At 41.0% G+C, this 22,216-nt stretch overlaps 1 protein-coding gene across 1 annotated transcript; it reads left to right on the plus strand.

The window, feature by feature from the left end:
• Positions 1 to 3,946: 3,946 nt before the first annotated feature.
• On the plus strand, positions 3,947 to 21,801 carry ppap2d (phosphatidic acid phosphatase type 2D). The gene is made up of 6 exons (XM_034894260.1): positions 3,947 to 4,721; positions 17,479 to 17,636; positions 17,808 to 18,094; positions 18,228 to 18,285; positions 19,872 to 20,048; positions 20,274 to 21,801. Exons 1-6 carry the CDS (start codon positions 4,517 to 4,519, stop codon positions 20,376 to 20,378), a joined length of 990 nt encoding a protein of 329 aa, XP_034750151.1. The 5' UTR covers positions 3,947 to 4,516; the 3' UTR covers positions 20,379 to 21,801.
• The last annotated feature ends 415 nt before the right edge of the window (positions 21,802 to 22,216 follow it).

A 22,216-nucleotide genomic window follows, 5' to 3' on the forward strand; every position in this document is an offset into this window, starting at 1 on the left:
GGCTATGTCTTGGTAGCTCATCTCTGTACATTTGTTTTCATTAAAATGTGTGGGTAAAAAGCTAAGACCAGGAAACTGCTGAGATATAAATCTTTTTTTACAGGATAAATTGAATACAAAGTATACACAAATAAATAATTTAATGTATAGGAATAAGCGTTTGAGACAATATTGGATACCAGGAGGAAATTACATCCTTAGCATGTAAAAGTTAAGACCTTTCAAATACTATTATTTACTTCCACAGGGTCCAAAAACATACTTCCTTATCTTTTAATCAAAAAGATAATGTCAAACAAATGTCATAGTGGAAATTTCATGATAGGTTGTTTATTGTTTGCACTTGTTGAAAATTCCCAGCTGTACATAGATTTCGGCTGAGGTCAACAAAACAAACTTCACTTTCCCTGTTAGTACTTTGCTTAGGGATAGTTTCATAGCAGCAAACAGGATGAGGCTTTGGTTCAGGTATGTGTCATCAGACCAAAAAGGGGACTCAAAGACAAAATGGTACCTGCGGTAGGTGACCTTTATGACTGGCAAGTCAAGTGACAGAATTACAGACAACATGCCCAGACTTATCACTGACTTTGATCACAGCGGTTGAAGGCATGTATGTGCACTGCAGTATAGATGGATTGTATTTTACGTAAATGAGATGATTAAAAAAAACAGAAAAACAATTGCATTTTGGAAGTCAGCAGTTATGAAACACATGAGCGTTTGAGTGTGGCCTTTGATGACGAACATTATAGAAACGGAGAAGGAAATATGATTGTTTCAACAATGTTTGTATCATCACTTTGAATTGTGGGTGATTATAACACTTTCAGAACAAAAGCCAGTCCAAATAGCATAACCCTGAATGAATCACAGTTTCATTTGATAGGCAGAGAGGAAAGACGTTTAGTCATTCAAAATGAAATTTCATCCAACATTATCAGAGTGGTTGAGGATGGATAACTGTGGTAATGGGCTAAATTAATAGCGGAAACAGTGACGCATAATGTCAAAGGCGGATGGAAAATCAGCTCAGATACAACTGATGACACCAACGGTAGATTGTCATAGACTGAAAGTGACTGCAGTACATGTAAACACATGTAGCATTACTACACCATATGCTAAAAAAAATGAATTTGAGATCCTGAAATACACTAAATGATCATTGTGACCCCAGCCAATTTTGATCCACTCCTCAGTGACCACTGTTGATATACAGTATGTTTACTTTCTCTGCTGTCCTGAATGATGAAGTTTTACAGCCATCTAGTGGGTGTAAATGAATAATGCACCAAACAGACAGAGACACAGAAGAACAAAAAATGTAAGGCTAAAAAACTATTGCTTTCTGCTGCATCACTCATGACCTACAGCCAGTGGTGGCAGAAGTATTCATATCCTTTACCTGATTAAAAGAACCACTACCACACTGTAAAAATACTCTGTTACAAGTACATTTCATGCATTAAAATGTAACTTAAGTGAAAGTATGTAAGTGTCATCAGGAAAATGTTCTTAAAGTATTTAAAGTAAAAGTACATTTTAGAAACTGAAAATGATCAAAACAGTACTGTGTTTGAACGGCTAATTATTTCCAATGGATCTCATTGTTAGTTTAATTTATAATAAACATTGTATTCTATACTGAATTGTATTTTATACTGCACGTGCTTTTGTGTGCACACAATTTTTTTTGTTTTTCACTTAAAAAAAAATGTTTTTACATAGTACATGGTCTCTTTTTCCAACATTTTACAGCTTTTGTCAGATTTTTTTGGTTGCTTTTTTCCAACATTTTTGTCACTTCTTCCAACATTTTTGTCACTTTTTCTGACGCCGTTGTCACTTATTGTGACGTTTTTTCACTTGTTCCGACATTTTTATCACTTCTTGCACCATTTTTGTCACTTTTCCTGATGTTTTTGTCACTTCTTCCAATGTTTTCGTCACTTCTTCCGACGCTTTTGACTTTTGTCTTCCAGAGTTTTTGTCTTTGTTTTCGAAACTTTTACCATACAAACAATTGTTTTTTTTTAAAGGTTTTAATACTTTTTTGGCATTTTTTTCAGAAAAATACTTAATATTGCATTAGGCTTATATAGATAGATTTTAGAGATAGATTTGAACTTGTTCAACGTTTTTTTATTTCACATAAACATTAGCAATCAGTATACGTATTACAAATAAAGGATGAACTTTATAGTTTTGGAAAACTGACAAACTGAACATTAGTTTTACAGGTTTTACTGCAAAGTTTTTTTTTTTTGCCAGTTTAAAATTTAAATGTTTAATTGATTTTTAATTCTTAGATTGCCATTTGATAACAATTGTTTGCCACTCCATATCAAATGTCCTTTTCAATTGTCTAGGCATTTATATTGGCAGTAAAATAAATAATGTGTTTTCTGTGTATATGTGTATATGTGTATGTAAAAGCAGTGTTAGTTGCAATCCACAACACTGGACAAGTATGTTTTTCTTGTCTTCTGCCATTTAATGTACCAAACAATAAATTGATTTTTAACCATCAAAATGACCGTACATTGCAACCCAAATTAGGTGTGACAAACCAAGACAGCCAGAGTGTTTCAGACTGTTGTGAAACTTTGATAAGCGGAAGCAGCTGATCTTCTGTCATTACACCAGGGGGCAGGAAAGCTCTTACACACAGTCACAAAGTGAATAAGGCATTGCTAACTACATGATCGCGGTGAAGTTAGTTTGAACTTGGATATTCTACAGGCATTCACTACGGACCCAGATTTAGTACCAAAATGTATCAATGGACTGTTACAAAGAACACACCCTTAAGTGAATTAAATCACAAATTCCCCCAGAACACCTACACCACCGGTCAAAGGTTAGGGGTCACTTAGAAATTTCCATTGCACTCCATTGTAGACAGAATACCATCTGAGATCAGTTGCATTGTTTTTTTTAACCAGGGCAGCCGTTTTTGTATTACATTATGTGCTTACATAATCTCAAAATGGTTCTCCAATGTTTTCTCAGTTTTTTAAAATAATATCAGATTAGTAAACAGAATGTGCATTTGGAACATTGGATGAATGGTTGCTGATAATGGGTAATGTAGATATTGCATTAAATATCAGCCACCCACTCAGATCAGCTGGAATTCTGTCTATAATGGAGTGGTATGGAAATTTGTAAGTGACCCCAAACTTTTGACCGGTTCTGTATATAACAATGTGATACATTTAGATAATAAATGTGAGTCGCTCGGTCACATTATGTTCTATTAAAATATTTATGTCAAATAAATGAATAAGGCTATGAAACTGTGCCAGTTTAGTATAATTTTAATAATACTTTTCAGTAATATAAGCAAGTCAGCACAGGATAAACATTGTTTTAGTTTTATTTAAACATTTAAAATGGCCATGTCCCCAGCCCTCACAGCCATGGAGTTCATTACTGAGGAATCAATTGGCATAAATGCAGCTGATTGATTGATTTAAGAAATTAAACTTGCAACATGCATTTCATAAGAGTTCACAGCTGATGGAATTCTGTGTTCAGATTGTGGTTTGTCTGTCTGTTTATTTATCTAGTGCAGTGGCAGACAGTCAAACAGTGGTCAATATTGTGGAAAAATCCAATTGTCAGACAGACTTGCATGTAGGCTACAGGGCATAGATGGTGCAATAGGCTAGGATCAAAAATATTTTTTTTGACAGTGAGGCCACCACTGAGTTGTTACCTTTATTGCTATTAGGAGAATCAGCCCAATGAAAAGTTTTGCTTGGCCTATGTTTCTTTTCGGCGAATCTCCTTAAATCTGCATTATTTATCTGAAGAACATCATAAGCTGTAGCCTATGTGCATGGTTGTGACAGTTTAATAGGATAGTGGACGACTCAATGAAGAGGACCAGTCATTGCAGAGCTGTCAGGTCAGCTGGAACGAACATGTTGTGAGCTCCGGCTTCGTCGTTAAACATTGATTTCTGCGGACGGCAGATGGGTCAAGTCAAACTGAATAACCGGAAATCATACGATTTTTTTACCAAAATAAACGTTTCACAGTTACTCGACCAACGGCGAGGCCTGCATTCATCTAGGAAAGACTTTATTTTGAAAGTTTAAACTAAAAGTTTTGTTTAACTTTCATGTTTGTTTGACATTTAGAGTGAATGCTGGTCTGTTTGAGAGCAGAGAGAAGGCACACGCTCACACTCAGAACAAGTTAGTTGAGAGGTGTAACTGAGTTAAAGTTTACTCGGATGTTTGAGTTTCCACCTATTTTCGAGTAGCCTCCATCTTTATTTCCCTCTGCAGTTAGCTTTTTTAAGACAAACGTGTAAACTAGCTGTCGGTTGGTTAATATCAGGGTCTGCTGCTGTCAAACTTACGTTGACATGGATTCGTTGCAACGACGACGGACGGACTGAAACATTTGGGAATTACCACCGTTCGCTAGCGAGTTACGACAAAACGGAGCCACTGCAAACAACTTTTAAACAAGTTGCCATTATTATTTGTTAGCTAAAGACATGCAAAAGTTCAATTCCCCCGTTACCCACGGCAACACGCTGTCCCGGGACGCCGAGCTCCAGCTGCGGTTAGACACCGGAGGAGCCGGGGACGGGAGGGAGAACGGCGGCGGGAAGCATTTTGTTTCTCAACCTGAGGAAGAAACCTCGTTTTGCACCAAGAGGAAGATGCTTGTCGGTTTGGATTTAATATGCCTTTGTGTCGGTAAGAATCTGTATTTACTTAAATGAAATGAATTATTTTGACCTAATAGGGTTAATGTTTTGTGTTAAGGATGATTTAACTTGCCTACAGAAACTCCAATATTGTGCAGCGATGACCACTTCATCGCGTACTTTTGAAGCTTTGAATTTAAAAGTATAACTCACTTTGAACAGGCTACTTTTAAAGGACACAGGCAAGTGTCAACACGAGCTTTTGGATACATCTTTAGGGGTAAAGGAGGTTAAAAGAAGTTGGCTTTGAGTAGAAAAAAAGCATTGCAAGGGGATTTGTTTAAAGTTAACGAAGCTGCAAAGCATTTTTCCAGAAGTCAAATGGAAACTGTTCAAACGATGTGAAAACTTTCAGCTCGTTCCCCTCGGTGCACGTGGGGGGCAGGAGGGAGGGGATGGGGGCTCAGCTGGCAGGAGCAGAGTTGTCCCGGGAATTCATCTGTTCCCATGGAAACTCCCAAAGTTCCCGAGAGAAGAACGTGGGAATTGGGATAAAAACATGCTTGTGTTCTCGTGCCGAAAGTTACCGCTGTCCACTGAGCTCTTTCGCCTCTCTCGCTGCAGTAAGAATGTCAGCTACACATAAGTTACAATGCTCAGCTGGAACCATTCAATAACATTAACCACCAGTTTTCACAAGGACAATTAGAAACATCAGTAACAACATGTGGATAACAACTCAGAGGCCACTGACATAACCATGATAAAGGAGAGGTTAAAATGATTTTCTCTAATAACATTGAAATGACTGAAGGATTCCACTTGATAGTGGATTTGAAGACCTAATTTTCACAACTAGGCCTAGCCTAATAATAGCCAGTAATAGATGAATCTTTTTTTCTTACAATTTATTGTCTACTTTTAAAATGTTGAAACTAAAGACTTTTTCTGTGCAAAGCAGAAGTCACTAAACTCAAATTTCTTTAACTTATAATAGACGTAAACAAGATTTCAAATGTTTTGTGTTTTTACTTGATGAATGACAAACAATACATAGATGATACAGATTACAGATACAGACAGTAAAAAGTACTGTATGACTTTACTCCTCTGTTCAGTCTAGTTTGTGAAATATCTGAAATCCTCTGAAAACTTGATAATGACCTGCTCTACTGGACTGTGATATTCGGTTTATATAGTGGGGCTCGAAAGTTTGGGCACCCCAGGTAAAAAGTTGTATTAATGTGCATAAAGAAGCCAAGAAAAGATGGAAAAATCTCCAATCTCCATCTTAAAATTTCACAAAAAGTTAGATTTTATATCCATACCATTTCAAAATAACAGAAAACAAAAAAATAGCATCTGCAACAGTTTGGGCAGCCTGCAGAGTTTCTAGCATGCACCGCCCCCTTTGGAAAGCTGAGACCTGACAGTGTCATGGATTGGTCTCGATCATTGTCTGGAAAGACCAAGTGATGTCAATCTTAAGGTTGTAAATGCCCAGACTCATCTGACCTGGCCCCAACAATCAGCACCCTGGGTTCTTCTAAGCATTTGTCTAGAAACTGAAACTGAAAATAGTTGACGCTCACAAAGCCGGAGAAGGCTGTAAGAAGATAGCAAAGTGTTTTCAGATGCCAATATCCTCCGTTCGGAATGAAATTAAGAAATGGTGAGAGAAAGGCAAGTCAAAACCCAGGTTTGACTGCACGATCCATCCAGAAAGACATGGCAGACACTGGAGTTGTAGTACACCATTCCACTATAAAGAGATACTCTTACAAATATGGTCTTCATGGAAGAGTCATCAGAAGAAAACCTCTTCTACATCCTCACCACAAAAATCAGCGTTTGAAGAATGCAAATGAACATATAGACAAGCCTGATGCATTGTGGGAACAAGTTCTGTGAACCAATGAGGTTAAAATAGAACTTTTTGGACGTAATGACCAAAGGTACGTTTGGAGAAGAAGAGGCACAGAATTTAAAGAAAAGAACCTCTGTCCAACTGTTAAGCATGGGGGTGGATCAATCATGGTTTGGGGTTGTATTGCAGCCAGTGGCACAGGGAACATTTCACGAGTAGAAGGACAAATCAAATCAATACATTTTCAGCAAATTTTGGAAGCTTACTCGATGCCGTCTGTGAAAAAGCTCTAAGTTAAAGAGAGGATGGCTTCTACAAATGGATAATAATCCTAAACACACCTCAAAATCCACAGTGGATTACATTAAGAGGTGTAAGCTGAAGGTTTTGCCATGGCCTTCACAATCTCCTGACCTCAGCATAATTGAAAATCTATGGACAGACCTTAAAAGAGCAGTGCGTGACAGACAGGCGTGAAATCTAAAAGAACTGGAAATTTTTTGAAAGGAAGAATGGGCAAAGATACCTCAAACAAGAATTAAAAGACTCTTGGCTGGCTACAAGAAGCGTTTACAAGCTGTGATACTTGCCAACGGGGTCAGTGCCCAAACCTTTGCAGATGCCATTTTTTGTTTTCTGTTATTCTTGAAAGTGTAAATGATGGAAATTAAAATCAAACTTTTTGTGACATATTATTCGAATGTCTAATCTGTCATTTGATGTCTTTTGGAGATTTTTCCATCGTTTCTTGGCTTCTTTATGCACATTAATACAAATTTTTACCTGGGGTGCCCAAACTTTCGAGCCCCACTGTAGTGAGATTGTATAATTTCATCCGTTTTATGTCGTCATCTCACATGACTACTATAGGGAAGCAGATCAGTGTTGTGTGAGTGGTTATAAGGACCAGCTGCAAACACTAGAGAGGCAGAACCCGTCCAGGCAGATTGACAGGTCTCAGTCTCTTTGGCAGTTAGAACATAGGAAGTAAGCCAGCGGACAAAACAAAAGTGTGAGGCACTGGCGTGTTATTCTTAACCCCTGCAGGTATGCTATTAGCTGTTGACTCCACACTTTTCAGCTGCTTTGTTTTTGTGTTTAGGAAGTGGCTTGCGACCCAGCATCAGTCAGCACAATGGAGGAAATAGTCTCTCTTAGTTCTCCTCCTAAGAAGCACGCCACTTGCTTTCTCACAAAATTGCGTGTCCCCCTTAGCCCCCTCCCTACTAGATTACAACACAGAGTCTGAATCCCTGAGCCTCAAGCTGGTCCCAGCTGAGAGGATTTAGAGAGTCAGTTAGTTAGTTAGTCTTGTGACTTTTGTAAAGTTAAAGGAATTCACCTTCTTGCTACGAAAGTAACAGTTGCATACTTGTTTGGTTTTATAGGTTGGTACATTTCCATTTTCAATTTAAACAAAAGTCAAAGAGGTTGAGATGAAAATACAGTTTTTCTCTGCAGCAAAAATAAAACCAAAATATAAACAGTGTTAATAGTTTTATTAAGAGCAATCAGATAAGCTGACAAAATCACGGGGCGACTTCTAACTCTCCCAGTAAGAGTGTTGGCGTCCTGCAGCGGCCCGGGTTCGAGTCCGATCTGCAGTCCTTTGCTGCGTGTCATCCCCCATCTCTCTCCCACATTTCCTGTCTATCCACTGTAACTATCAAATAAAGAGAAAAGCCCCTAAAAAATAATCTTCAACAAAAAAAGACATAATTTCCTGTTAAACACCACATGGGGAATTGTTCGCTACACTATACCAAAATGAGAGAATAATATTTAATGATATAGTTTTGTACCATTCATGCTACTGGAACATACTATTAGATGACAGGCAGATCTCCGGCTCTTTGACGGCATCCTGCCTGTCTCTGCCCCGTTAACCATCATGTCAGTTATCAGCAGAAGCCTGACTTTGTCTCATCTGTGGGCATTTGGCAGTGAATGCCATCACTTAGTGGAGATGAATTGGGCCCTTCATTGAGCTAAACCCTCTTATCTCTGACTAACCCAATTTTCCCTTAAAAATGCCATCATCAGATTCCCTCAGACGGTTGACCTGACAGCATTATTCATCTTGTTAAAGGGGCTCATTCACTGTGTAACTGTGGAATTTTACCCTGAAGCATCCCATCCTCATTATGTTATCAGCTGAAGAGGGATTCCACAGTGATCCGAAGTTTTCACAGCCTCTCCATGTGGTTTAGTATTTACTTAACATGTGGTGATATAAAGTTAGTATGTTGCAGCAGTATAAATTAACTTGAATCTTTCTGTTGTGGAATTCTGGGATATTGTGGAAATTAACCACGGTTTTAACTCAGGTTACCTGATCATATTCTTATTCAACACCGGGCTTGTCTAACCCTTTTGCACTCGAGTAATAACGCAGTGTTGTTAATGGCACTGTTCTGACATGAATGTTATGTATGCTACACAGAGATGGATTGTTCTGTTCAGCTCAGTGTCAGTAAGTTCCAGGAAGCTTCAGAATGCAAGTGTGTGCTTGTGTGTCTGTGTGCATGAATTCCTGATGGGACTGTAGGGTTTTAACTGGGACAGACCTGACAGAATCTGCGCCCTATGGCTGCATCTAAGATCCAGCGTCCAGCCTCCCAGAGGTCAGGAGGTGTCGGGTGTTTGTCATATCTGCAGAGCAGGCAGGCACAGGCCTTCCAGCCTGAACTGCTGTTTCCCTCCTGCACCGGTGGTCTTAACTCTGTCATCACTCCAATAAAGCCAGTAATTGCCTCTCTTAAGAGTAATTGGGAAATGATTAGAAGTGGCACTTGAAAACCTTATATTAGCTTTTACAGCGTAGAGGAACATTATGACAGCCACTAGGCTTGACCTTCTTGTAAAGGTTAATTGTGAAATAGTTTCATACCTGATATGAACAAGATGTTAGGCTGTGGTAAAATAATACAAAAGAGAACAATTATTCACACTGATGATAAACTGCATGGCTTTGTCTGGCTATTTAAAGCATGAAAGTGATTTCATTCCATAGTAAAAACAAAAACTATTTTTGGGTACTATAGAAAGACAAAGCGGGAATCAGTTGGTCGCTGTTATGTGCAAGTGTGTGTTTTTGTTCTAGACGTGAAGCAGCATGCCAGGACGAGAGGGACGGTATCTACCTGAATTATCTGAATTCTAAAAGGACTCCCTCTTTACAGCTTATGTCTGCTTTTGCACCCTTGTCTTTTTTTCTCCTCTTTTCAACAGACAAACTATTTAGAGACTGAAGGTGTTTCAGCAATGTAGCGAGATGTGTTAGTGTGTGTGGATTAAGTCTGCAAGTGTGTTTTAGGCGGGTGGCGGGTTTATGTTCGAGGATCCCTGGTTCTGTTCTTTTGGCAGAGAAAGCTGCCAAGTGAGTGAGACAGCAAGAAGCCAACACGTCACAGCATGTCGGTGTGAATAGGGCCAGGAATATTAAATTGTCTCCTATGTGTGCGTGTGCATGTTTATGGTAAAAGTGTGGGCGTTTGTGTGTATGCGTCACCGTGGCTTTTAATATGGGCACCCTACTACAGCTGCCATGTGTGTGCTGTTTGTTGACAAATTGGCCATTTTGTCCGACTGTTTTGCTGGGCGTTTTAGGCCCGATCAAACACGCCATGAAGTTATGGAACCCACTGGCGTCCCTCTGTGGCAGACAGATGGAGAGCCATTAAAACTGGCTCAGTCAAATCATTAGTCAGTGAAAGAAGTGATTTTGCTTACTCTCTCTCGTTAGTGTACTAATGCATCTCCTTCCCATTTGACAGCAGACGTTCGGGAATCCATTAGCTGCACCCTTCCTTAGACAGACTATATGGGCACATGTACTCTGCCGTCAATGCATCTTCCTTTACCCATCAGCACACCAGAGCCTGTTCAGTTTCCTAGAGGCTGAGGGGCAAGTAAGAGCCTGAATGAGTGAACAGCCCCAGGGTGGGAGAGTAGTTTGAGGCGTGGAAGGGGTTGAAGATCTACAGTAGGGGTCAGATGTCAGGCCCAGGGGTGACTGAGGGATCTTAGCTACAGCTGTTTATGTCCTATTGAGGAAGTAGCAAGGATATACTGTTCAGACAGCAAATAGCTTCCAATGTACTTTTAATGAGGCATGCAGCTGTAATCTTCGCCTTGATGATGATTCCGTAAGTGCCCAGGGTGGTCCATAGGCATTAGTCGTAATGAGTGAACAAAGATGTGTATGCTACTCCAATTCTCAGTGCTCGTTAGCTAGAATGGGTTTGGAGAGGCTTATCATCGAAGTATCTACCTGAATCTTAATACAGCCTGTTGCCCCGCCTTTGTATTTGTCAGAACTAATGACTCTTCCTCATCTGTCTGTCCCCCATAAGGAGATTAATGCAGCCTCGCTTGGCGCCATGGAATCGCTACCTATCAGTGGGACCGTTTAATCATTGTGTCACATCTCACCTGCTGGAGCCTTCCCTCCCCTCATTCTCTCAAGCTCTGCTCGGAAGTTGTTCCAACTGCATGTTCCCCCTGCAAACCAAAACACTCTAACACAAGTAAGGTGACTAGATGTCCCGAAAAATTAAGGACGGTCCCAAAATCCAAGCAGTTGTCCCAAATCCCGAATCCTGCCCTAATTGTCCCGAAAATTAGAAGAAAGTCTCAAGAGCAGACTCTCAAGTAGTTATAGTCTGATAGAACATTAAAAACTGTTAATGGTGATGGAGTCGTCCTGCAGCCAGCTTCCGTCATCTGCTACATAGGCGTGAATATGGATAAATCCGCATTGCTATTTTTCATTCATTCATTGATGAAATGGAGGCTCATCAGGCCGCATGCTAGCAGCAAACTACACATAAGTTAGGGATAATAGTAAGTAGTAGTATATTAACTGTCAGACCAACATTTTGGTCTCGTCCTTCTTTAAGCGGGAGGATGACTCCATGTATAATAAAATAGCTGCTGAGCAGATTTTTTATTTCTTTTTTTGGGTTTACATGACAGTTGCATTCCTGAATAAAAACAATAAATCATTTTGTTGCAGAGTTTTAAAATTCATGTCTTGTCCTGTCCCACATTTTACCCATTCTCATCTGGTCACCCTAAACACAACAGTCCCACAGCCCTCAACTCTTGACATACACAGTTCTACCACTATTAGGCTGTTCCATGCCAAATACCTCCCCTGCAGTCTCAACCACAACCCTGTGCTGTTTTCACATTACAGACAGCCAGCACTCACCTTACTGCACACCCTTACCTTCCCACCACAAAAACCACCACACAGCCCCTTTAAAGTTTCCAAGGTACATACCAGAGTGGCGGGTCCTTTATGTTCCTGCTGAATCAGACAGGCAGACAGACAGCCCACGTCAGACCTCACCACTCTTGCCCTGAACTCCAGAGTCGGGCTCCAGGAAGCAGGTCAGTGAAGTGTGGAGAGAACAGAAGCAGCTGCGGGAAGCATGTCTCCACTGGCCAGCTGTAACAGTAACAGTAAAAGGGGGCAAGCAAGAGCTCTCCTGGTGCGGAAGGTAAAGTCACATTAAGTTGAAAAATGCCACTGTATGCGGATACATGAAACATATGTCTTAAAGTAGAACAAACAAACCTGTGAGCCTGGATCACTTGAATTTGAGACAAACAGCTGACTATAGCTGAATGTTGGAAGGGTGGGTATGATAAATGAAGCAGAGGGGATCTACTTAAAGGTGGTCCAGCAGCAGCAGATGCTGATGATAGCAGATGGTTAACAAAGATCCAAGACTGTTTTGGCTCCTCAGTCCCTCTTTGTTCTTTACTGATTAGTCTTTTTTGTGCTACCATCAGGGCAGACAAAATAGATTCCGAGTCTCGCAGAACAATCCAGCCAATAATGGAAAATAAATCTGTGTATGTGTCAGTGCAGGGGGCCACCACTAACCCTTACCCTATCTCTCCACAACCTTGATTGGGCCACCAATAGTCTATATCTCTATATCCACGACGTTCCACTTCTGGATTTGCTTTGGTGCTGCCGAAAATTCCGCCGGAAGGCCTTTTTGGCCAGATATTTGTTACCTGCTTTCTTTGTGTTGGAGTTTTAAGGTCAGATTGATTTATGAGCCTCCTCAGATCTCTGCGGCGTAAATCTGTCCAATCTGAGTTGCACGACTAAAACGTACACGTTTCACTAAAACAAGTTCCTTCCTAAGGCTATTTTGCAGCTTGCAGACCAAGACAAATGGGATTGGTTTAAAGAAATGCTACTAAACAAGAGCACGTTTTTTTCCCATCCCAGAAAGCTGTGTGGACTAGTTACCAATTATAATCATAGTCTTAGTTAGGATGACTTCACCTCCTGTTCAAGTGTTACCTTCCTGAAAGTACAACTGTCTCTCTGTGTGTCTTTTTGTGCGTGTCTTTCTGTGTTCTTTTGTGTTCATGTGATTGTGTGATGGTGCATGCATACAGTCTCTACCCAGCCATCTCTTCAAAGAAGTACTTTTTTACATCAGGTGAAACATAAAAGACTTGGCTTTTCCTTTAAAGTCCATGACTCAAACTGATTAGGGTAAAATGAAAGAACAGATCAAGGCTAGTTCACAGAGACAGTTTTGTGCAGTTAAAGTCATTATTGCACAAATAATTGTAAAAGCCCACCCAGCCCAACTGGAGACTGCACTATTTATGAGCATGTTAGGCAGGCCATTACACTGCTTCTTGTAATGTCGTTACCAGAAATTATGCTGTTTAATTTTCAAATTCTGACACTTCATGATTGAGTTCACCATCTCACTATTTTATTTTGCAAGGTTGACTTGTAGGTAAACAAGCAGCTTAGATTTTTGCTGGGAATTATTGGCACATGCAAGATGGTGAGGGGCCCAGCAAGGGTGGACCACTCCTGAAGGGTGCAGTAGCAAGCTGGGCCACAGGCCACTCAGCCTAATCCTACACTGCAGTCTAAATGGACCAGTGGTGACAGGTTACTGTCCTCCAGTGCTATCAAAGGGCAAATGTAGAACGAGGCTTGCACAGTCAAACATTATTGAGTGTGATGAAGCAGATTGTCATTACTGTGGCTTAGATATAGCTTAAGGCTGAGTGTCATGCTAATCTATGAGGATTCACAGGCTGTTTGTCCGACAGCAGCATCCGCAGCAGTTCATTTAGGTCTGTGAAAGTGAAGCTGATTGCCTCAATGCCCGGCTCTAGGATTGTTTGGCTTGTGTGTGGTTTATTTGGTTAATTGTTTTTTTTCTAGAAACTTGTGGGTTTGTTTGGTGGTTTGTTTGGTTGTCTGTTAGGCTATGTGGCTGTGGGTTTGGTTTGTTTGCATCCTTGTGTGGTTTTTATGTGTGTGAGTCTTCATGTGTGTTGTGGATATTCTGCTGGTTGACGTGGGGTCGTGTTTACAGAGCGGGTCCCAGCAGAGCCCAGATCTCTGACCCTCACATTCCAGAACCACCACTAATCACCTCCGCCTGCTGTTCTCTGTAGAGAAACCCTTGCCGCATCTCTCTTGGCTCCATCTCTCCAGTTTTCTCTCACCCCAGTATTATCAACCTCACTCATTTGTCAATCTTCAAGCCTTCTGGCCATGCATTTTTAGCCTAGATTTTAGTTTGACCATAAAGCATGTCGATGAATAACTGCCATCTGCCCTAGTTTTTAGCACTCTGTATGTAAGCGCTTTCTCCATAGTTTTTATTTAATTATTTTGCTTTTGGTTGTTGTTGTTCTCCTCTCACAGTGATCTCATTCTGGGCTGTGGTCATAGATGTGTAAATTAGAACCAGAACAGTTTCTCAGAGGAACATATCCCCCCTGCTCTCATTCCTCCTCTTTTCTTCCCTCCCTCCTTCTCTTCTTTCCCCCCTTCTTTCTTTCTGTCCCCTTTGACTATTTGAAAGCATTCCTGCTTTGAGTGTCAGGCCCAACGAGCAGCACATTTTGGCCTGGCTGTGTGAGCCGACCCACTCCTCCGCCTCCTTTTGGGTCCGCTCGCAGGTCTTTCTGGTCGGGCTGTCTTTTGAGCATGTCTTGGCCAGGTGCAGAGGTTCACTCACAGCTGTCTGACAGATGATGTGAGGGTTTCTGGAGTGTTTTCATGTCTTGTTGTGAAAACTATTTTAATGTAGTTGTAAAACCTAGAGGTTGACTGTGACACAGGAGCTTGTAATTTGTATAGGATTGTACAGGCACTGAATAGCTTTCCATGTGTTTCCAGCACTATCAATTTGTTTTTTTATTAATTGTACACAGCACTGAGAATGTGTGATGCAACTGAGATTTAGGCGTATTTTAGCTTTGCCACAGTGGAGTGATCTTTGGTTCATGGCCATTAGTGCCGAGTCTGTCCATGGACTTCCTGCAATAATGGGAAAACAACACAACCCATCAGCACTTGCAGGTCTAAGATCATAAACTATGCTTCAATCTGGCTCAGTACTTCATGTTTTCCATTATACCTCTATATGTATTGAAAGAGATCCCTTAAAAAGTCCATGCTCATACTGTGACCGCAGAGTGTTCAGTCCTTAATGGAGAATCTGTCCATTACCTCTCTGGAAGTGCAGGAAAATATTGATTAGTGAGAGAGGACTGTCCATATTATGGAATATGATGAGGCCACAGTGAGAGTCTGTTAATGGATGGTATAGAAAGCAAAAAAATGTCTCTATTTGACACAGAATTGACCTTACACAGGCAGAATAAATGTACAATGCTGTACTTTATGTTGCAACATTTGAGCACACAAAGGACACCCCAAAATATCATCAGAAACCCATTCTAATATATGAACACATAGCCTACTCACACACATCCACACCCACTCAATTTGAACCAGAGAGAAACCAGAACATAGCTCTGCAGGTCTCCACCAAGGTATGATACGCAAAGATAACAGGATTACGATTAGGAGATTAAGATTATGCATTTTATGCCGACGGCAGAAGGCAACCGTGAAATCCTCACACAGGTATTGCTTTTTAAATTAACAAGAAACAAAATACTTATTTCTGATATCTTATATCTAATACTCAACAATCTTAGCTAATGTAAACTAACGTAATCCGAAGAATTACTTCAAGTCATTTTCTGTAATATTACTTTTCCTAAAGGAATGTAATGTACACTCCACTCAACATCATAGGAATCTTACAATATAAGAGTTGACTAGAGAATTCATTTCATTAGATGATGCCCCTAATAACATTCAACTGGGATTTTTTATAAAGGCAGGAATTCTGACCAGAAAACACCTGAACTTCCAAATAAATAAGGATTTACCAGTAAATACATTATAATAATTTCCTCTATACCAAAAAACAGATAGCGCCTGTATGTGACCTGTGGATGTGTGTTGCATGAACCACATTTATGTAATGTTATGTAGGGATGTGTGAGGTATGGCCTGTAGATGTGGCGACTGGAGATGAACGAGAGATTGAGGTCAGATGAGAGGTGTCTCCTATCTCTCTTTCGCTCTTTGTTGACTGCACAGCCTCCGCTATCTGCCTGCAATGTGTTTCCCTTCCTCACTTTCTTACTAAGGCCCCTCTCAAATTAAATACTAGAGGGCTGGCCTTTATCTGTGTTTTGTCTTTCTGTTAGGGCAGCATGACTTTGAGTACAGAGGTCACTACCAAACACACTTATGACTACAGTATAACATTCTTAATCAGCTATACTGTCACACAGATGGTAAGAGTTGCCTCCTCATGTGTTTTCTGTGCTGATAGCCTTAAGCCTATAGATCATTTTCTTGTTATCCTTTAACAGTTCAGTGAGGCTAAATGAGTGGTATGGTTGAATGGCTGGGACACACAGTATAATACAACTAAAACAAAGCCAATGTGGACAAATCTTAAAGTGGGCATAGTTAGCTAGTAGGTTAGGTATTCATTTCCTGCCCTTTGTCAGTTAGCGATTGTTGACTTACCATTCTTGAAGACATGTTTGTGGGCCATTGTTTGAGTGTGTATTTTTGTGTTGTTCCTTTTGGCCTGATTTTGAGTTTGTGTCTTGTGCACTACACAGTCACGTAGTCTGAGAGATTCCCTGGCAGGAGCAGTTTTGGCCTGGGTGCGTTCCAGCCAACCAGCAGGCCTTGGATGACAGGAAGAGGCACAGAGGTTAATGATTAGTCCCATGTTCTCGCTGCATTCCATGGGGTGACAAGGGGACATGGGATACGGGACAGAGAAATGGAGCGGGCTGGACTGGCTCTTACAGGGCTATTGGTTATTAACTTGAAGCACATAATAAAGCTGTGCAGCTCAGCTCCCGGTCCTGGGAATACAAACACACCTCAATTTTTGTCATCATTAAAATGTTGCAAAACCTTTACTCATAAACTTTCCCCATCAGGTTTGTTTGCTTAAGCATGCCAGACCTTGACTCACTTTCACCTGAAACAGAGTTCTTCTAATAAGTGACCAGCCAGGAAACAAATTAAACACATGTAGGATTGTTAATGTTTAATAAGATTAAATAGATGGATCTAAAAGTCATTGCTTTACACAAGAACAAAGCTTCATTGTTAAACAATACCTTGCTCCTCCGGTAGGTTTGTCCTCTTTTGGCACACTGCAATGTTTTGTGTAACACACCCTCTCATCTTCTTCCTCCTTTCTCATCTTAATTCTCCATTGCAATGCCAATCTCTCCATCTGTCCGCCTTTCTGTGTCTGTCATCTCTCCTTCTCCCTGCTCCTCTGATGGAAGCAGCTATGTGTGGAATGCTTGATCCCCAAGGAATCTGGAAATCATGTCACTAGATAACTGATATTCTTTAAGCTGCTCCCGTTCTGGTCCCGTGAGACAAGAGAAGGCCACCTTTTATGTTGGCTGTGCGTTCCAACTATCTCTGTATCCGTTCTCTCTCTGTGATCGTTGTTGCACTGACCACAGGCATTCATCAAGCCATCTTTTGTTTTTTGTCTGCCTACCCTCCATTTTCTCTCTTGTCTCTCAACAGCCTCAATCCCATTCTTTGCATGTGAGTTGAAGGCGGTGACTCCGTACAAACGAGGCTTCTTCTGTGGAGACTCCACCATCACCTATCCTTACCTGGAGAGAGAGGCCATCCCAGACAGCCTGCTCATTGCTGGTGGTATAGCCATCACTGGCCTAACAGTAAGACAATAATAGATGTGGAACAGTGAGTTAATGTTGTCATCACTTTAATACGGTGTCTTTGAGCATGTGTTTTTGACTAAAACAAATACAATTACACTGTTCCATTATTTGTGCAGATGTACTGTATGACTTATGTAACCAGTTTCTCTTGTCTTATTTCCATCTCAGATTGCACTCGTTGAATGCTACCGGGTGCGTTTCCGAGGTGCTCACTCTCGGGCTTTTGTCCGAAACTGCTATGTCTCGTGCCTGTATAAGGAGCTGGGAAGCTTCCTGTTTGGTTGCTGTGTGGGTCAGTCACTCACCAATATGGCCAAACTAAGTGTAGGACGCCTGCGACCCTACTTTCTGTCTGTCTGTAACATCACCTATGCGTCCATCAACTGCACTCCGGGCAGCTACGTTTCCCAGGTCACCTGCAGGCAGCCTAATCAGAAGTTGGTGGATGAAGCAAGGTGTGTGGTGTGTGCGCATGAGTGTTTTTGCTCGGAAATATTTTTGGTTTGTTTATTAAGGATGGAGTATACAATCGCGAGTCATGCTGTTAATGTGTACCATTTGGCATGTTTTATTGATCTTCTCCTTCAGGAAGTCTTTTTTCTCCGGCCATGCTTCTTTCGCAATGTACACCATGCTCTACTTGGCAGTAAGTCACATCTGCTTTTAAATACACACACACAAACACATCTGGAATGTGACTTGGATGTCAAGTTTACCGGAGCTTATGTTTTTTGTAATTACAAGATTTGTTACTGTGTTTACAATGTTGGGGGAACTGTCACTTTAATTTCGGTTAGTAGAGACAAAACCAGTCCAGAGAGGCCAAGAACCCTGTGTGCAACTATTAACTAGATAAGCTAATTAAACATGCAAAAACACACACACCAGCACATGTGCTGCTAAATGTATTCACACTTCCTGATCGCAATGGAGGACATCTTTGAGGGCAGCAATTCTCCAAATGCATCATGCTCCAAGCTGAAAGAGCTGGTGAGACGGGGAGGGGTTAGTTAGAGAATGAGGGGGAATGTTTTTCCACAGGGAACATGAATAGATGAAGAGGCGACTCAGACAGAGGAGGCCTTGTTGTGGGTCTCATTTAGAGGAGGCGGTGGAGGGCTGAATATGCCTGCTGAGAGATCGACAGGCTTCTTTCAGCATGAGAACCCCCATCTCTTCATCTTTCTCTCACACTGCACTGCCCAGTAGTCATGGGTGCATTGTGGGAGAGAAACAAGAGTTAGAAAGAGACAAAAGCACATTATTAACCATAAAATGTCCACATTCCTCATGTATTCCCACTCATTAACCCTTAAATCATAGTTGACTTAAATATCATATTGTGTATAGCTATAATTAATTAAAGTAAGTGAGGATGTTGCTGTACAAAGTTAAAGAGAGGAGAAATGAAAATCACTGCCTCCTCTATTTGCACTTGTACACTATAGAAGTGTAAATGAAAGCAGCTCCTCTCTGACCAGAGAGAGACAAGGATGAGTAGGGGGGGACTGAACAAGAGGAATGAAGGGTAAATTGCTATGGGGAACAAGTGGTGTGAGAAAAAAGAGGACACTTCTCACTTTGTTGTTTCTCCACACATACACTGCAGGCCCAAACTCACAGCACTGCCTTGCATGCAAGTTTGCAGTTAGCAGACTGTAGACAACCTGGAGAGATTGATTCAAACCTGTATCTACATGCCACCCGGACCCAAGCCAGCTGTGCTGGTGTTTGAGGCAGGAACAGTGACACCTGCTCGGAGTTGCGATATGAGAAGGAGAGAAGGACCCGGTGAGGGTCGGCCTCACCGCAGGAATGTAGGTCATGTGTTCCCCAGTCGTTGACGGGTCCAGACAGACCTTGGGCCTCCACATAAAACTAGTCCTGCATTTGCATCGCACTCGCCCTGCGACCCCATTTTTTACAGACACAAACATCCATTCTCTACTGCAGCGCTGAAGCAGGAGATGAGGACGAACAAAAGGAGGAAATGGGGTTTGGATAGTGTTAATGGACTTGTGCCAAGCTTCTCTTTCCCCCTCCGGGTAGCAGACTGGGTGGAGGTCCATTTTTCACATTAATGTCTTTGTATTTTCAGAATTTAAATTATGAGATGTGATTATCAGTTTATGGTTGTGGGGCATACATTACCACATGCATGTATTCCCTTTTCTGTTGTGATTATAAAGTCAGTAACAATATAATAACAATGTGTATGTATCTTTCTTGCAGTTCTACCTGCAGGCACGGTTGTCGTGGCGAGGAGCTCGGCTGTTGCGTCCACTAATACAGTTCCTCCTAGTGTTGATCGCCATCTACACCGGCCTGAGCCGCATTTCTGACTACCGTCACCACCCCAGTGATGTCGTCACAGGCTTCATCCAAGGAGGACTCACTGCATACTGGGTGGTATGTTAAAAATCACTGTTGTCTAAATAGTCTAAAATAACAGTTATCTCTGTCGTCCCGAGATTTGTTTCTCTCTGCTCTCTGTTAGACGAGTTAGCTTAAACAATAGGCTCTCTCCCTCATTTTCCTTACTCTGATCTCTCTTGGTGTTTATAAACAGTGAATGATTGACAACGTGTGTGGTCTGTGTATATTTCCTGACATGTTTTGTGTCTGTGCCTGCAGGCCTTCTACATCTCCTCCATGTTTAAGCCGTGCACCCGTCCAGACCTGTCTCCCACTTGCATGTCCCTGGAGAGTCCACTGTCCAGCCAGCAAACTGTCTGTTAGCAGGCAAATGCAATCGTCCAGGAATCAGAAGATAAGAGAAGATCGACTACAGAAAAAGAGGGAGAATGTCAGATAGCACAAGTGAGGAGCAGAGAGAATTTTGTTTTTAAAGAAAGTGAATCATTCTAAGAGGAGGATAGGATTAAAGAGTACAATCTAACACACATTGCTATTTGGGGCATACACTGATACACATTCACACAGTAATCTAATGTTCTCACACACACACACACACACACACACACACGTGAAATACAAGAAGCACATTTGACTGTTCAGTCAAACCCGTCCAGTGAAAAGAACTGCATAATGATATTACAGATATTTTTTTATATATGAAAAACAAGTAAAAATGTCTATTTTTCAAGAGGATTTTTTTAGAAGCTGCTAATGTTGATAGTTTTCTTTGGAGATGGAGGCATTTGGTCAGTGCAGTTAGTTAGCTTTTAAAGCAGAACTTGTCACTCTTTGGTCTCGGGTGAGAAGGGGGAAAACGCCAGCCTTGTCTTTGTTGTTGATCTTCTGCTCAGCTTGAAAAACATCACCCAGCAGCTGTGAACTGAGAGCATTAGACCTCTGATGTAAGTACAGCTCTGTGCTAAGTGATAAGGAACATGCACTGGCTTCAACTTCAACCATCTTTACCTTCTGATGTGCCGCTGCTTTAATCAGACTGCCCTGCATTGATATGAAAAAACAAAACCCTGTACGCAAGCAAAGAAAAAATGATAGTATTTGAGCTGTAATACAACATCTTTCTTTTTATGTAACCGAGGTAGGGGCGTGGAGGAATCTGACAAACATTACCACATTTCTGTACTAACCACTTTGACTGTGTCTCAGAGGTGGAGGTTTGACTGAATTTTGTAACCTTTGACCTTTGCCCCCCGGACTCCAATCTCTGAGCTGCACCTTGATTCATGCCACTCTGACAGGAGAGCCCATATGGCTGCAACCCGAGTGGCCCTCCTGTGCATCTTTATTAATAGCACTTGAACGTACATAATGGAACCTTTTAATTATAATCAATGTGATATATTGTATCAAAACTTCGAATAATCAGTGTTTATGTTTTCAAACTCATACACTATATTTGTTTTTGTTTTTCTTTACATGATAATTATTCAAACTGAATGTAAATAGCTATGTCAATTTATAAACCACACAGAATTTCAAAAGTATTAGTTCCAGTTTTGGACAGTTTTTACATGTTTAATACTTGTTTGTATTTACGTTGTCAATCAGGTACGGAGAGTTACTATTGTATCTGTTGTAACTACTAGACTGAGCCGCAGATATTATCAGAAAGCTATATTTTTTGTGTTCCCAGTTATTGTTATATGTTTTGTCTGTGAATGCCAGAAAGGCAGAAATAACCACTGTACTCAAAAAAACCAAACCAATAAAATGAATGTTGAATGTTTTTAACTTCTTCTGTCCTCTCTTATTTTCAGTGTTAGCAAAATGAAAAGTAATGTACTCTCATGCCCACATGCCTCATGACACTTAATGTCACAATATTTATGTCATCTTGTTTGTCTCTGGCTGCTCACACACAGTAGACTTGGTACAGTAAGCCATTTAGCCATTTGTAAGTCAGTCAGCATACAGCTTTTTTTTTTTAAAGAAACAGGATACCAGACTCTGTAAGGAGGTCAGGGAATCTGGGCTGAAACAGAACATAAACTCTGAATTGATAACTGATTTAACCTTTTGTGTTGTTGGAGGCTTCCACTTCAGTGCTCTCCTAGTTTCTTTTATTTCAGTTCCTCTCTCTCTCTCTCTCTCTCTCTCTCTCTCTCTCTCTCTCTCTCTCTCTCTCTCTCTCTTTCTCTCTT

The sequence above is a fragment of the Etheostoma cragini genome, chromosome 15 (genome assembly GCF_013103735.1).
Source record: "Etheostoma cragini isolate CJK2018 chromosome 15, CSU_Ecrag_1.0, whole genome shotgun sequence".
Lineage (NCBI taxonomy): Eukaryota > Metazoa > Chordata > Actinopteri > Perciformes > Percidae > Etheostoma > Etheostoma cragini.

Coding starts and splice junctions, on each gene's coding strand:
- ppap2d (XM_034894260.1), top strand. CDS start 4,517: ATGCAAAAGTTCAATTCCCCCGTTACCCACGGCAACACGCTGTCCCGG. Junction 4,722..17,478: donor TTTAATATGCCTTTGTGTCG/GTAAGAATCTGT, acceptor GTCTCTCAACAG/CCTCAATCCCATTCTTTGCA. Junction 18,286..19,871: donor ACACCATGCTCTACTTGGCA/GTAAGTCACATC, acceptor TCTTTCTTGCAG/TTCTACCTGCAGGCACGGTT.